The 18,062-nt window shown below is 34.9% G+C and overlaps 1 protein-coding gene across 1 annotated transcript in view; it reads right to left on the bottom strand.

Annotated features, from left to right (window-relative positions):
• VIPR2 (vasoactive intestinal peptide receptor 2) overlaps positions 1-18,062 on the bottom strand; it is a 60,160-nt gene that overhangs the window by 20,074 nt on the left and 22,024 nt on the right. Inside the window, exons 4-5 of the mRNA XM_026842589.1 lie at positions 5,961-6,058; positions 1,476-1,617 (exon numbers count right to left, since the gene is read on the bottom strand). Coding sequence (XP_026698390.1) covers positions 1,476-1,617; positions 5,961-6,058 — 240 coding nt within the window. The remainder of the gene's footprint in view (positions 1-1,475; positions 1,618-5,960; positions 6,059-18,062) is intronic.

Genomic DNA, 18,062 nt, shown 5'->3' with positions numbered 1-18,062 from the left:
TATGACTACTTACAACCAGATTAGCAAAATCCAAAATCTTTGTAATCTCTTTTAAATTCCAAGACTCCCATTTATTATATTCTCGATTTACATACCAGAATCCCATATCAAAATATCTTCCCTTCCTCCTTCAGCTAATTCTGTATAAAGTGTATTTCCAGATGCTGAACAGTGAAGGTATCTGTCAGTAAAGAGTCAGACAGAATTATGGCTCTGTGCCATTCAGATTCAGGACCTAGTTACACTGCATTCTGAATTGTGTGCTTTTAGACATCTGCACGTGCAGCAGAACTGTGGAACATCACACACATGTGACAAAAGGGGTAAACCCTACATGCTGTTATATAAGAAAAGTAGCATCCAGGCAATACAAGACAAAAGAGCCTTGCCAAGCTGGTGTCAGATCATCCCACATATAACGCAACAGAAATTACTCAACAGTCCACACAACTGGACATATTCAAATATGAAAGTATGAGCCTTTGCAGTCTATAAGAATAATGAGAATAAACAAAATTGCAGAAATCAAGTAGCATTTTGAGAGTTCACTGATGAATTTTTCAAGGACCTAAGAACCTTTGATTACCCCTGGCAGTCTGCCTACTAAGTACTTTGCCTATTTCAGGTCTATTAACTCAGAGCTTATTTGTCTTCATTAGAAATGAAGACTACTAAAGATTACTAATTGATACATACAGTTTTGTAGTCACTGCTAAGAACTTTATGCTTTGGGACAATATGGCTTCATCAATATAAAAATATCTTCCCTCCATTTTTTTTCAGAAGCTTAAACTGCAGTAAATTAAATTCGGAAGGTATTCAGCAATATCTGTAGGGTTCTTTTGCAGCACTTTTGACTGAAACAACAATAGCAGATAATGGAGAATATCATATAGTGGTCAGTCTTTTAACAGCAAGACTTGAGAATTTTTTAACCTCCCTGCATGAAAATGGAATAAACATATTATCTTGCCAAGAATGCAGATGACACCACCTCGGTCACTGCCAGAAAGTACAGAGGAGTTAATATTTAAATAATACTGATGACATTTAATTCCTTGACTCATTTCTCTCCCTCCATTGATACCTGTCTAGTTTCTGGACCCCTGATAAAGCTGCTGGAACATTTCCAGACAAGCTGCCTTTAATCGTTCCCAGCTGATGATATTCCTGTTTGTCTTAAACTCTCCCAGCTGATTAATGCAGTGGCCATATTTATTCTGAGCTACAGCTGGTGATGACATGTTTTGGCAGATGATGTTGTCCCTTCATGAACATGCAAACCAACATTAAGTTCTGTTACTTGTGCTGCAACTTTCTTTCTCTGGCTACTTCTAATAGACCGTTTTACTAGCCATTGTATTCTCTATAGAATTGTCTACACTGACAGCTTGATATTCCTAAATATTTAAAGGGACCAGGGAGGAAAATTTGTGACAACAGCATTATACCAGGTAGCAAATGAGGTTTATTACCCATGAGGTTTGATCCTCTGGACAGTGAGCTGTGTTGGAGCTGGAATAGAGAATATCATCCTTGACTAAAACAGAGATTGCTCTTAGAATGAAAGAGAGGAACAGGTTCAGATGGATGTAGTTCCGAGTACAATGAAGTTTTCTAAGAAGAGATTTAAAAACAGGCATTTTAGATTTCTAGACAGAAAGTTCTTGAACTAATTCTACTACTCTCCAACTGTTTCTTTGTAGTATGAGCTTTAAGAGCCTACTCTTTCTTCCTGTCATATTCTCAGTGTTGCCTTGCTGTTTTCTTTTATCATCATCATCCTCATCATCATTATAGGCTGTCCAAAATATACAAATAAGGTATTTTGTACATCTTTTCACTATTAACAACCAACAGATCCCAGTGGGATTTGTCCCAGACTTTAACATACATTGACAAAACTCACAGATTACTATATCCTTCTGTGTGTGCCCTCATCCTCGTGTTTTTCTCACAATTAAAACTCTGATTATCCTGTATTTCAGATGGTCTTACCTACTACTGTCTGGTTTAATTTTTTATTTCACGTCTGCATTTTGCTATATAATGGCTTTTCATCCTTTGATGTGAGTGTATGCAGGAACAATTTAAAAATGCATTCAAAACATCACATTGCCTATTCTTTCTATCCAATAAGACAAAACTTCTTCAGTCCAGCAGCCATGTGAAAGCCTGACAAATAACAAATTAAATATTTCAAGTAAGTGAATGAGTGCCCAGGGGAAACAAGGTATAAACTGAGGACTTTTCACTTAAAAGAACATTCCCTTCAAGATCTTCTCATTTAACAGATTTTTTTAATAGAAAATCCCCAGAAACCAAACTGATAAAAGGTTTGTTTGGTCAAAATCAGCACCTTGAACTGCACCTGGAAATAAGCCAGAAGCCTGGGCATTTAGCAAGTATGAGCAATGAAAGAACGAAGATGCAATAGGATGTTATGGTGGTGTGCAGTGGCAGCTTCCAAGTAGTCTTCACATTTTTATATTTACCAAAGAACACTAAACAATCCATTCTGAAACTACTAAAGCAAGGACAGTTACAGTGACTGTAAGGAAATAAATAAGAAATGCATGTGCCTAGCTCCGTGTGGCAAAGGACATAAAACCAGGCTGAACTTAAAGCATTTGTCAAAAACCCAGTGATTTCTGTGATTATGCATGTCATTTGCTGACGTAGGTTCTGAGAAAAACTGAAATACTCCTGTTACATTGGACTGCATTGTACATTCCTATGGAATTCAGAGGTACGTGCAAGCTGCAAGCAGAAGAAAATATTTTTCTTGAGTAACTAATTTAGATGATTAGTTCTTCATTCCATTCAGCAACTGAAATAATAAATGTTGCATATATACAAGACTGTCAAACCAATATTTTAGAAGGAAGGTGGGTTTTTTTTTGAGATATGTACAATGACTCAGAATAAAAAAGAAATACTGTTCTTTAACAATGAAATAAAAGCTAGCATGCTTACTCCTTTGATATGACTACCTCATGATACAAAAGTACCATGTGAGGAATGTTTACAGATGATGCACATGAAAGCACATCTTACAGAAATGATGGAGATTCATATTTTTCTCCTTGGTAAGAAACACATAACAGAGAAACTGACTCTTTTGGGAAGGTTTTGTTATGCAGGAGTATAATAAGGTCTACAGTAAGATCTAGAATGTCAGTGTTTTGTAGAAATATGTTGTTGTACAATTTATTTTCACTTTGAGTTGGAACAAACCCACCTTTTAAAAATATCTAAAAAATACTATTTATTTTCAATCATTATGATTTCCACTTTTCTAAAACTTTATGATATATTAAAACCTAGACATTCAAAATGAAGAAATGGAAACTTACATTCTAAGAAGGGTAAAGCAACTTCTTTTGACTAAATCAAAATTATTAGCTTTGCTGTTTATAAATTAAGTTTGCAGAAGCAAGAATGTGCCTGACAAATTGGCAACCTCCAAGAGGAAAACAGTGTGCCAGAAAGTTACCACTTAGCTTTAACTATAATAAGCATATAGAATATTATGTGAGGAGTGGCACCATAGTAACTTGAAAAATGCTGTCAGCTTAGTCTGGCAAGGTATTTAGAGAAATTCACATTTTATATCTTTGTTTTGTGATTAAAAGATTGCCACATATAAAATCCTTTCCTTGTACAATGCTTTTAAATGTGTCCTGTACAGACACTAATAATGGGAACCCATACAATGTTTCTGTAAAGATTAAAATCAAGTTCAGTTCTTTGGAATAAATGCAAAACAGAATATTGCAACTGCATGGAAACTTTCAGAAACAACTCTCCTTTTGCCTTTTATTCATTTATGGCTGATATTGTGAAGAACAGCAAAATCCTGAGGCTGTATCTGTTCTGACAGACAGTACATAATATATAATAGACTGCAGAAGTCAAGTCGTAATACTTAAAAAAAATTTTCCACTTCCTTGTCATGAATACATTATCTATAATTAAATTAACCTCCACATTATTACATGTTTTCTTTCATTAAAAATACGGCACATATTCAGGATTAAATGCCATATAATTTGAAGCATACATATAAAAATCTAGCAATGTACAGTTTTAATAATCTCTTGTGTTATTAATACCCAGAGTTTAAATCCTAATCCTGCTGGATGAAATCAGGATTTTGACAAGCATACTGCATTAGTAACTTCTGATTTTTACCTGACTACTTAACCAACGAATCATCTTTAGATAGTTTCATTTAGAATAGTTGTTCTTTGCTCTCCTTTTTAAACACAGCAAGATGAAAGTTTTCTGGTTACATTCAAAGGTGAATGTGTTTCAGGGGTGAGTGACTGATCTTTATAAAAGTATATTGACATTCCCTATAAAGAACCCTGGTACCTCTCAGGGCAAAGTATGTTTCTTGGATAGAGGGTGTTACCAGCTGAGTAGCAAAGAGTTAAAACTTACAGAAACATTCTTATTTTCCAAACTCAGTCACTAAAAATTACCATAACATATGGCATGCCCTACAACATGTCTGAGAGACAAACAGACATACACACATAGCCATTTGCATTCACTTCTATTACTCATAATTTACAATTGCTTCAACTGCAGCCTTCCATAATAACTGGCTGCTTGCTACGTGCTTGGGAAACTATATACAGAATAGGGTGGTTTTAAAATTTATCTGTGTTCGTAATTCATCTGACTATGTTAGGAGGCGCCTACACTTCCTGTAGGTAACAAACAGGCTTCTTTATGGGGAGACTTAGAAGTCCTGATGTTCCACCTTGAAAAAAAAACAACCAAAAAACAACAACTTTGGGTCTTTACACTGACTCAGAGATTGGGGAGTTCTCAACTTGGATATTTAAACTGAAGGTTTTGAGTACACCTCTCAAATTCTTGATCTGTTTGTTATAACTGACTTCTGGTGATGGACAACATTCAGATGTCTCTAACACTCTCTTAAATGTGTTACTAGGTTTTAGCAGTTTTGAAAATGCACAATCTACCTGTAGCATTTGTTGGTAGAAAGAAGATAACTGTGATTGGCTCAAATTTTTTCAAAGATATTCAAAAATATAATTATGGGTTATATATCTGTTCTAAATAGTCTCTGAATATATAAATACTGAGAAAACTTAATGGCAGACTAAAAGGCTTACAGAACTTGCCATGAGAGGAATGAGGCTCTGACAAACAACACACTGTTCTCTACAAATTACGTGTACTTATTTTCTACCAAACCTGAGAGATGCATTTTCTTGTTTTTCTTGGTGCAGTGGAACAGAAAAGTGTGAAGTTTATGATGGAAAATATAAAGGCTATCCTATTAGACACCTAGAAGTGATATATAAAGGCATGAAACTGGAGAGACTGAGAAAAGCTGTGATACTGATAATTCCATTTTGCAATTTCTTTTACCAGTCGGAGACTGCTTTCAATCTATATAACTCCCAAAAATTAGACAAAACCAACAAACAGTACTGCCTTTCCTCGCACTGTCTAAAAAAAACCCCAACATTGCACACTCAGCACTTCAGCATAATTATCCATACCTTTACAACCTTACTTGGAGAAATTAATGATTACCTTCGATTATAGCACTCCTGAAGACCACTCAGAAGCTTCTGCAAAATATGGCTGCCCACTTGTCCAGTGTTGAGACCAGCATCCTACTAATTTTCAAGAGCAATTCAAGGTGTCATTTTTATTAATCAAATATAAAATGCTTTATATAATCCATTCCTAAAGGACTATTTTTTCTTCTGTGGGCTATAATGTGTGTAAATTTGTAAAGTGCTGAAATTTTTTATGATGTCTGGTGCTAGCAAAAATCAAGTTAGCATTACATTATTGTCAGCTGTTTAAGTGAGAAAAGTGTAAAACTGATGCATTTTCTAAATATCTGAGCAATCAGACAACAGTTAAAACCATCTCATCATTGTTCATGTTTATTCATGAAAAAAACACACCTGAAAAGGCAAAGAATTATACTTCCTGTAGTAAGAGCAATCAGAGATACACTGTGTCCAAGGGTGTAAATTGCCTTCACACTTACATAGAAGTTGACCTGCACAGAAAAATATATATGCAAAAACCACTTAGTGATAGGTAAAATTGACTGTGAAATGATATAATTTTCCATTAAATAGCTCTGAAGGTTAAATAAATAGCATTATTTTCACTCTTTCCTCTACAGTACCTTATATCTTTATTCCAACATGGTTTTGCAATCCAAAATTTCAAGCCAATTGACCTTAGTAGAAAATTTAGCCTCAGGAACTGAAAACTTAGGCACACAAGCTGGTACAATTTCAGCTTATTATCCCATGTCAATGAGGTCAAAGGAAGATTAATCAGCTTCCATAAACATAAACTGGGAAGAATGAGCCACAGTTTGAAAGAATGGATTATCTCTGAAAGATAGAGTGTCTCTCAGTCTTTCTGCTCTGGTGTACTTTGTAATGCATTTATACACGAGTTTAATTTTAAAGACATGTTTAAGTCTCATTAATTTCCTAATCTAAATGTTCAAATACTTTATTAAATTGTGACCTAAACAACCCTTTCTTTCTTTAGTAAAGTTATTTGTTAAAACTTGGAAAGGAAATTTTTCAACAGAGGAAAAGCAGACTGAAGTACACAGTCCACTGATTAACTGCAGTTATCTGTAAATTTACCAGCTGCATATTACTATTCTGAATGACAACAAAAAAAAAAAAAAAAAAAAACACCTGCTAAATATTCTCAGAATTAACTTGCTTCTTCATTTATGCCTACAACAAAGTCATTAGACTGACATTATTTTCCACTCAAGCTAGATAAAATAGTAAAGCTGTAAAGTTTTTTACTATGTTATGAAATTAAAGGTTTTAATAGCAGTGTAGAACGTTCTATGTATAACAGACAGAGCTTCAATATTTAGTGCACTTGGTTATATCACTGATCTTCTAGAAAAATGTTTGTAAAATGTAGCAAGGAAGCAATACTTTTAAATATAAATGAATAAAAATAATTAATTAAAATATAAATATAGATAGAAAAAGGAAAAGTAAATTACCTAATATATTTATTTTCATAGAATTTAAAAGGCCAAATAAAGGGATAACTAGCAATCCTGATTCATGATGAAATTAGCTGGACATTCACTTAGCAAATATCATACAGATATGGAAAAGACTAAATGAAATGTGAAATGAAGTATCTTGCAACTGCACTACTGTAGATATGGTTACAGGGGAAAAATAAGGGAAACACAACTGCCATAGACCTGAAGTGTATTCATAGCTTGTTGTCATGCTTGTTAGGAGCTAAAAATGGTATAATGAGGTGTCACAGAAAACAGAAATCTCTTTATTTAATTAGAGAAGTCAGCTGTGATGGTCTTTTTGACAACAGTCATGATATTTTAGTATTTTGTTTGCTTTACATAATCATTTACTGCAGAGATAGAAGGAAAATATGGAGTTAATGAAGTTTCCAGTGCCATTAGAATGACCATAAGTTCCTCCATTAAAATGCTGAATAAACATTAGTTACAGTTACTTAAAAATTTTTAAATTTTTCTTTTTAAATTAGTACCCCTGGGTGGTTAAAATGGTAAAACCTAAAGTATCCATAAAGATTCTGATGTATATTTGCAGAGTCTCACTGTATTCCTAAGGACTCTCTGTGGACATAAATCATAGGCTCTATTTCACCTAGAGTGAGGTATCTACACTGCAAATATAAACATCTAAGGCAATGTGGGGTCTCTTCATAGGGCTTTCTAGGAAGCACTTTTATCTATGTAAGCAGTCAACATGGACTTCATTGGATATATTTCTACAGACAACAAGAAGCCCCACAGTGACTAATTCAAGTGTAGCTACCCAGAGTGTACAAATGCTTACACTTAGATGGATGCCCCAAAAATATTCTGGTTTTCCACATGAATCCTGTGTTTGCTAAATAAAACTCTAAGTAGTCCAATGTTTTTTAAACAATGTTTTCAAAATTGCTTTCAAATTCAATTCTAAAAATATTTTTTTCAAAATTAACATAATTTCACACAATATCAGTTCTGAAGAAATGCCCTTCAATTTCCTGTTAGAATGGCAGAATTATACTTCCCAGTTCAGCTCATTTTTGGACAGGTCTAAAAGCTGTGCCTACAGACAAGCATTGTGATCACCCCTACGCTTCTTTTTGGCTTCTGTCTTAGCAAAAGGAACATCAGCCAGTCTCCAGGCAATTTTCTGGGAATGGAGTGATAAACAAGTTTCTCAGCAGCAATTACAACAGCCAATGGCACCAAGAATACTGCAAATACTTGGGCACCCTCCTTCATTTATTCAACCTGACCTGCTCTGCAAAATCATGGAAAATGGATACTCCAACAAATGACTTAACAATTTGTCAGCTGCATGTCCCCATTAACAGTATTCTGGAAGAAAAGGAATTTTATTTCCTGACCTTGTGCACATCAGGAGTTGCAAATACAGTGTAAAGCTTAGAAATTATGCACATCAGTCCCACAATATGTTCTATTTGTTATCATCTTGTTGGCATTTGCAGACCCTATTTCTAATGAGTACATTTCCACCAAGTATACAAATAGAAGCCTGAATGGTCTCTAAATTTGTTAACATCCATCATGCAAGTAATGTAAATTTGAGGGTGATAAGTGTTATTTGCAAAAGCAGTTGCAACAGCAATAAATCTGTGCTGTTTAAATACTGAGTAGATTTCTTGTTCACTTTTATAGGGAAAAATCGATAGCAGAGATACACTTTTAACAGTGACAGTGAAGTTCAACATCACATTGCTGCAGAGCAGAGACAGGGGTCTCCCCAAGTATCCTAAAGCCAAGCACACATCACCAGGTAAGAACAGACACAGGGACAATTTTACACCACTCATCTTCTCATCCTGAGAATCACCAAGTATCTTAACAAATCCTTACATGTTAAAGTAACCACTGGCCTCCTGTAATTAGTATTTGTTAATAATAGCCTTCAAAAGGCAAGCACTTAAACCAGGACTTCCAATGCAAACTGTGCCCTGGCCCTTCACAGTGCCCAGCAGAAATTACTTCTTCCCTCCTATTCTGTTTTTTCATTGTGCTAGAAAATCTTAAAGCAGCTGTAAGTTCCCTTTCCACTGCTGAGCAGCTAAAGTGTACTATGAGTTCAGTGTAAGATCTGCCCCAGACAGTCATAGGTTTGCCTAAACAGCAGAAATAACTCCAAGACAAGAAGTGTGTGAGATTGACACATGCCAACTCATGCATTTGCTGTTATACAGATAACTAAACTGACCCAACTATATACTTTTTTGTAAGTTCCACGGTCTCTGTACTCCAGACTTAAGATTAGTTCCCTCTGGCTAGACATTAAACTTCCTCCCATCACCTCCCTGATTTATTCAGAAACTTTCTTGTGCTGACTCTCTCACTGCTGACATTTGGGTTAGGCCTTTGTCTGGGTTTTGGCTGGGATCAAGTTATTTTCTTCATAACAGCCTGTAGGGTGCTGTTTTGGATTTGTGATTAAAACATCCGTGTGTTACCAACACTGTTTTAGCTATTGCTGAACAGTGCTGTCTTCTCTGCTTTTCACACCACCCTGCCAGCAAGTAGGCCAGGGGAGCAGAAGAGGCTGGGAGGGGACACAGCTGGGACAGCTGACCCCAACTGACCAAAGGGACACATCCCACACTGTATGGTGTTGAACTCAGCAGATAAAGGTGCAGGAAGAAGAAAGAAGGGGGGGGATGGGGATGTTCAGAGTTATGGAGTTTGTTTTCCCAAGTCACCATTATGCGTGATGGAGCCCTGCTTTCCTGGAGATGGCTGATAGGAAGTGGTGGATGAATTCCCTGTTTTGTTTTCCTTGTGTGTGTGGCTTTGGCTTTACCTATTAAACTGAATTTATCTGAACCCAGAAGTTTTCTCACTTTTACCCTTCCAATTCTTTCCTCCATCCCACCGTGGGTGAGCGAGCGAGAGGCTGGGTGAGGCTGAGCTGCTGGCTGGAGTTAATCAACAACAGCCTCAGACCCCTTTTTCTGTAGGCCTTGTAAACAACTCTGCACAAATATGACACACAGGAATTAATAGGAAGCTGACAGTACTAGAAACATTGTTGTTTTTATGCAGGGATCCTTACAAATATTTGAATTAATAAAATACATTTAGCTTACAATAAAGATATTAGCAATTTTGATTATATAATTCTGTTGCTAGTGACTACTTACCCTGTATTTACATAGAGATCAAAGAGTCCAGCAACTATAAAAAGTAATTTCAACTTGCACATTTCCTTTTAACAATAGAAAGTAGCTATTATGGAACATGTTTGACATTTTTGAGAACTCATTACTCAACTCCTTGGCTTCTACCTGACACCGAATATAACATTCATTTCTCAAAAATTAGTCATACCATCTTTTACTATTAATTCACCCAGAGGGTTTTTGTATCTACTGCAGGGAGTGTATTCCAAAGACTATATTATCGGTATATGTCCATATCATTCTGAGTGACTTATCCAGGCTGTAAAACACACACAAATGCAAACATACTACACATCTTACTGTCCTATATAATGATTCAGTTAAGCTGTATCAGCACTTTTACATTTAATGTCTTAAATCACAGTCAGTCAAAAGTATGCATTCTGCTCGTCAGTATAGAATACCTCAACTCACTGATACCCATTCTTTCCTTTCAAATACATAAAAGAAAACCAAAGAGAGACTCAAACGTCACCTTTGGTCAACACAAGTTCTGCTAACATAGTGAACAAACTGTATCTCCTTGCCTAAATGTAGTCAGCTAGTACTACTTGAGATACCCTGGGGTATCTAAGACATCTGCATGGCAGATGTGACAAAGGACCTCTTTGCTGGAATGGCAGTGGCCAGTCAAATGACAAGAGATACTTACTTTGAGGCAATCACATCAAGCCCTATTGCCACACACTAGTGAATAGACACCTACATCTGAAGTAAATATCTAACTTTAGGAATTTTGATTTGCACACTGAATTTCAGCCTTCCAGGTTTCAAAATATGTGGTAAATATGTGAATGTAAACAACTGGAAAGAAATTGATGTGGTTGACTGTGTTGGCACAGACGTGACTGAGAGACCCAAGAAATTTGTTCCAGCACCTACTCTGATGTTCTGAACACAGCCAGGTCACTGCTCACCAGGTAAGAAAACCTGATGCATAAGGTGAAAAGTTTCACATTCGGCTTCTACTCTGAATGGGTAAGAACAAATCTCTTGTCTTCTGATCACTTCTTCTGATGCAATTATTTGCAAATCAACAAGTTTGCTGCTTATAAACAGTCACCACTTGTGTAATCATATAATTCTCTCATCTATGTATTGTATTTTTATGATGTTAATAATCCTTTAAAAGGCCCAAGCATACCAGATCTAGGGATTATATATTCTCCTTATTGTCTTGGCTTGGAAGTTTTTGTTTAGGAAATATGTAAAATTTTTGGTGCCAAGAATATCAAATTTATATCTATGTTTAGTCTGCATTGTCTTTGCTCACTTTTTCCATATTTTTGCCCATCTTCTTTTCAGAATGAATTGCACTGCTTCTACGTTCTTTTCCTCCCTTCATTCCAGTCCTAGACACAGTACCTATTATACTTCCATAAATTAACACAGAATCAACTGGTTTACAGACTCTAAGAATCGACAGTCACCATAGTCTTTAGATGGCATGCACTAAGTTGTGTATATGAATGATTCTGGACTGGAAGTCATTATTGGGAAACTGCAGTCAGACCAGTGTTCCCATGGGAAAGCTCTGATTCTGCTTATAAGTTCTGCATTGCTTCATGTCAAGAACAATTTGAACTCAATAGATCTTTTCCTTCCCCTTTTCTTGGAATCCACTACACTGAGTAACAATGCTGAATTTTATCTGGTTTATGTAATTCAACTATTTTTTCTATTTTTTGTGGAATAATTTTTTGGGAGATCTCTATAGAGTTGATTCGAGGATAAGCAATTTTGCCTTCCTGTAAAAGTTTTCCATGCCTAGGAATGCATAGTTCCTGTTTACTTCTTCAAAACAAGCTAGAATAAAGTGCAGGACAGTACAGTAAAGAAACAGATACATTGATAGCCACTGAATTTTGCAGGGATGAGGCCATCTGAGCTAGGTATCTAGTTTGTCTTTATAACCAATGAATAGAAGTAGCAGAGTGCTATTCATGTCATCCTAAGACAGGCATCTAAAATAATTTAGAAGGATAGTGAAGTAAAAACATCTACTTTTTCTTAATTAAATATGAATGGAACCTAGAGACACTAGTGCAGATACAGCTGACATGTCTATAGTTAGACAACATGACTCTGCCCCAGGAACTTGTCCACTGATTTGGTCAGCTTTCCATTAGGCAGTGAAAACATTGCAAAACTTTGGGTTCTATGTCCATTATTTTATTTTTTCCGTCTTGTTTTGAAGGCCAACCTTTGAAGTCTGGTATTTGGGTTTGCTTTTATTTGTAATTTTTCCAATTGAGATCTAACAGTCATGGGATTTCTGATGCCATGAGTCTGTTTTCTCAGTAATAATATAATGATGAAAAAATGTAACATATTCTTTTAAAACCTTTCAAATAACTACGGGTGACTAGATGAAATATCAATAAGGTGAGACTTATTTAGCTTAATACATGTAACAGTGGCATATAATCTTTCTAAAAGGTAGGCAACTCAACAGAATCAGTCATTGTCCCCTGAGAGAGGGGGAGCCAATGGAAGAGAACAGATTCTTCTACACTATGATCCATGCACTTCATTGTGGTTGTAGCAATTCAAAGAAATTAGGATGATACAATTTCCATTCAGCCTCCAAACACTTGATCTCCCTTGAATATAGAGAAGGCATAAACTGTCTGGACTAAATGCAGATGAGTACATTGTACAATCTAGCCAGATGAATTTGAGTTGTAATTCTAGCCACACAAAAGTACATATTTTTTGCGTAGTGTTCAAAAGTCTCAGTTTTGTGATGTGTCTGTACATTAGCAGCCATCATACTATTCCTGTCAACTGCACACAGTCCTAGTGATGCCATTGTGTAACAGTGAGCACGTATCTCAAAGTTACTAAAGACTAATGAAAAAGAACCCAGTAGTGCTTGGTACAGAGAAATTACAGGGAAGTGAGGGAGGTGGCATTTTTGAAGGTAAATTTATTAAAAGGTCTGGTGTCAAAAGCTACTGATTAAGCTATGCTTTAAATACTGTTTTCCCACAGAAATATACAAAAACTGGGGATTTAAATTTTGTATTGCACCATTCTCACAATATATAGAGGCTTTAATACATACATACAGCTATGTATGCATGCACATGATGTATATTGTATAAGTCAGTTAGAAACTAAGGTAATTCAAATAAACCTAACAAATAAAATTAAAGACTATGTTCATCAATTCAGTTTACTTCAAAACCAAATAGTTAAACTGCTTAAAGTTTTTGGGTAGCCAGGTCTGAGCCTTAGTGTTTTTAATTCATTGCTATTGTGGAAATTTACATTCATTCAAGATGAAACACTGGTCAAAAGGAGTTGTCATTCTCACCAGATCTAAAATGAGCTCAGAGCATGTCATGAGCACTGCTCCAATTCTAGCTACTGTAAACCGCAGATGTTATTTTTGTTCAAAATATCATGCGCCTTTCTCTTAAAGGGTATCTTGCAGAAGACAGTGCTGCCGAATGATTTTATAGTATGTTAAAAAACCCCAAGATGGCTATTTCAAATTTGTTGTTTCTTAATAGCATCCATATGACGCATTTGTTTGAGGAAAAACTGTTTGACAAAAACTTTAATAGTTAAAAGCCCTTCTCTAACACATTTTTTTATCTTATGATCAGTGTCTTGGAGCTATGTATCCTCTTAATATTTCACCATATAACTTGCCTTTCTGACTTGTACCCTCTATTTCCTGACATGTGAATCTAAACTCAAATAAGGAGAGAGAACAATATAATCAAAAAGTATTTTTTCCCTAATGGCTTCCTTCCCTTATTTTTACTACTATAGTATACTGCACAAAGTTCTTGACTGACCTGTCTGTAATAATGCCTCCACAATTTCCTGAAGAGTTTATACTTTATTCATAACCCCTTGGTGCTCATGGTTAAGTGGACAAATTGTTCCTTTTGGGTCTGCTCTTGACTGGCCTGGCTAGACTATGATCTGCCATCATGCTGCCAAGTTAACCAGCTTTGGATGCTGTCAGTCTGCAAAGGCATCAAATAAACAGACAAAAGGAATAACATATGAAGTAAAAAGTGAAGAATGTTCTCTTAAAAGTTGTTCATAAACATTCAAAGAGAAGTAAAGCAGCTTAAATGGATTTGCAGACTGTCTCAGAATTCAACACAAAGTTATCTAACAGCATTTCTGAGATTATTTTTATGTGCAAGTAGTGAATTTCCAAAGTCAATAGTAAAAGCATCTGCTAAAGGGAATTGTGAATGCTCCAGAAATCCCCTGAAAGCAATAAAGGATTCTCACTAGAGAATTTTTACGCCGCTTTTACTCCAGTTCTCTCATGCTTCAGCTATTATCAACTTGCAATTGAGATGATCTCAGTCCTTAGAAAGCATCTAATGGCTAATTCTATAGCACTGGCAAGAAATACAAAAGCCATTATCTTTACATTGTCCCAAGAGTCATGCGGTCTATAAGTCATATGTAACCTCTTGAAGCAGATGGGACTACACCAGCTATATTCACTATGTTCATGGCACTGTAAGTTGAAATGTCCTTCACCTTGTCAGTTTTTGAAGGCATCATAAAACTCATGCATTCAAATGGATGTAGATCCATAAATTGCATTCAACTTCATAAACTTACCAAAATTGTTGCCATCTATAAAAAAACTTGCATGACACCGAAAATATTCCTTTAAATATTTTTCAGCCATTATAAGAGTGTTTTCACTTTGGCATAAAGAGAGTACCTGTGGTTCAAACAGCACTGGATTGATTGAAACATGCCCAACAAAAAAGTTGGACCTGTTTAATTTTTTTTTTTATCATGCCGTATCATCTTGAAAAGTCTGTCTAGATTTGATTTCAGAAAAACTCCATTGACTGAATCTTTTGAAATTGAACCTGTCTTACTTGTATCTGATTTCAGAATCCTTAAAGGAAGAAAAAAAACAGGTGAAACCCTGAATGAACTTTCTAACAAAGCATCAGTTGTCCAGCCACACTGATGTAACTGTGCCTCTAATATAACCTCTAGCTATGTAGTCTGAGCTTGACAGTAACTAACTGTCAGGCAGCCTGGACGTAAAATGACTCCTATCACTTCTACCCACTAGGGAGAACAGAAGAGGTTGTCATTTTGTACACATGCATGACCCCTACAACAAATAGTCTGACTAAAATCCAAACCAGAATCCTGTGCACTTTTAGTCCAGCACAATAGCTTTCGGTGTCAGTAGGACTGAACCTGTCTGCTGGCCATTCATCTGCCAAAGGGATGAACAAGGAATAACTACATGGAAGTATGTCAGGATTGAAGCTAATCAGCAGATTAACAGTTTGATATTACCTTAGTACTTGACCATGTGCATTTTGTTCAAAGTAAGTACAAGCCAGTACAAAAATAATTACATAATTGAAATTATTTTACCATATGACACAGATTTTTAATTATTCTCTATTCTACACTTTAAATTGTGACTAATGAACACACTTCATTCTCTCAGACCATTTTATTGGTCTACTATTATAATGGTAAGAAATCTTAAATGTTTTAAAATTTTCTACTGATCAAAAATTAACCCTGCTTCTCAAACAATTGGAAAGCTAAGTAATCACTACTACATTTCAAATCCATTACATCAAAAATTATAATTAATTAAATTCAGGTGTTATGATTTTCAAAAGCAAGCAAAAATCTTAGACAATTAGCATGAAGCACTTTATCAAACTCAGCGTTAAAGAGGATGCAATCATACTGCTACTTAAATATCCTGTATGAGCATAAACAGAAATGTCTTAATTTGCCTGTAAAACCTTTACAACCCCTAGTGACACAATAAAAAAATTGGCATGTGGTGTTCTGAAGTTATATGTTTATTAAATATCTATACAACCCCCATAAAGAGAAAGAATTAAATTCTGCATTGTGTTGTGGTAGCTGAAAACCAGAAATTTAGATTTAGTTACTGACTTAGTTATAGCTACTAAATACTACTCTGTATTTTACATAGTACCATTTAGAAACAAACTCTTTATATTGTATTGCTGAAAAAGAAACAGGCAAAGAAATAACAAATCTGATAGCAAGTAAAAATCAGTCTTTTATGCAAAATGGGCATATCTTATTTCTTATTTACTATTCTGTGTGAACCATAATTATCCAGTTCTCAATTAAACTTTAGCTTTAACCTCTGAACTTAATAAAAAATGTACAAGATTAGCAGGAGTAAAATGAGTTTAAATAAGGTATGGAATGACCAAAACAGAATTTAAATCTAAATTATACTTACATTTTTAAAAGATTTTAACACACAATAAATATGAAAATCCCATCTAGTTTTTATAACTGTATTCAAAGCATAAATTGATGAGATGCATATGAAATTGAAAAGTTATTATGAAATTGAAATTACATGAAGTTTTTTGCAAGACTAACAAATACAGTGCTTGTGCAACAGTAATAAGAACAGCTGGCCTCTGCAAAATATTCCCATGACTATCTGAGCAACACTGATTCCAAAACTGAAATCCAACTTTTAAATTTTTGAAGAAAATATTCAAATTATAACTACTAAACTGAACTCAATACGTGGTTAGGCACAGCAAAAATCATCGGCTTATGATTTTCAAAACAAAATTATGGAAACGTTTACAGAATCTGTAGCTGCTTTCTAGATTATAAAGTTCTAATCCTAAAATGTTTCTTTTTTTTTTTTTTTTTTTTTTTTTTTTTTTTTTTGTGGCTGTCTAAAGTTAAAAGGGTATCAAAAAACCCACATATAAAACTAAATTAAATTGGATTAATAAAATTCTGTGTAATTAGTGTTATATTCAATACACTTTTTTGTAAAATCTGTTCTTCCACACACTTGTGTTTTGTTTTCTTAGAACAGACACCTTTTTCGATTAATGTTTCCTTTAGCTTCATATTATTTTTATTAAGTTCAGGAGACAGAAGTCTTCAGTTTATTTACAGAATAGACATAGCACAGAAGTTTCCTCGGCAAAGTTGACAGCTACCCATTAGATCTTTCAACATCAGCCTTGGTTTGGAAGGACCTCTAGGGGTGAGAGGGTAACTCAGTGCTGAAGAGCAAACCACTCAAGAAAGTTTAGGGCTTGATTCTTTGTCCAAAGGAGTTTTGCTATTGACCAGAAGTCACCCTTAATGTAAAAGAAAAACCCACACATCTTTATTCATTTTACCAGAAGTATAACTGATTATTACTAAAGTATTTACAATCATTATCATTCCAAGTGACTCTTCATTTTGTTTATTCTGTGGGCCAGTATATTGCTGTAATACTGTATGTAAGAGTCTAATATTCACAGATATGGTTACTTACAACTATATTAAAATTTGTAGTCTTACAGTTTTATGATACATGTGTCAAAGTACATTCCCTAATAGCCAAATAGTCATGCTAGAAGAACATATCGTATAACATTAAACTGTACAAACAATGTAAAATAAAACTGAGTCTAGCAAATTAATTCAGTGCTTTAGAAACCCTGAAATGAGCAAATGCAAATAGAAGTGGAATAAAGAGACCTAGATCTTTCCTTTTGCAAAATTAACTTCAACAACACAGTAGTAATTACTTATAAGTAAATAAATATACACTGAGATAAACAGATGGATTACATGTTGTGGACAATTTACTTTTTTCTTATCAGGTACTTTTACATATTTTGTCATGCAGAGAAAAGTAAAATTTACTAAAAATATATGTAATAAAACTGGTATTCCTCATGGTATTTAATAATCTGTATGCAAGTAATTAATGCTATCCCTTTTCTGACATGATTCTCCTTCAATTCACCTTAAGCCTAAACATC

Source organism: Athene cunicularia, assembly GCF_003259725.1.
Source record: "Athene cunicularia isolate RWA chromosome 2 unlocalized genomic scaffold, athCun1 chr2_part1, whole genome shotgun sequence".
Taxonomy (NCBI): domain Eukaryota; kingdom Metazoa; phylum Chordata; class Aves; order Strigiformes; family Strigidae; genus Athene; species Athene cunicularia.
The sequence above is the reverse complement of the archived record's forward strand: the minus strand, read 5'-3'. Positions and strand labels throughout refer to the sequence as shown.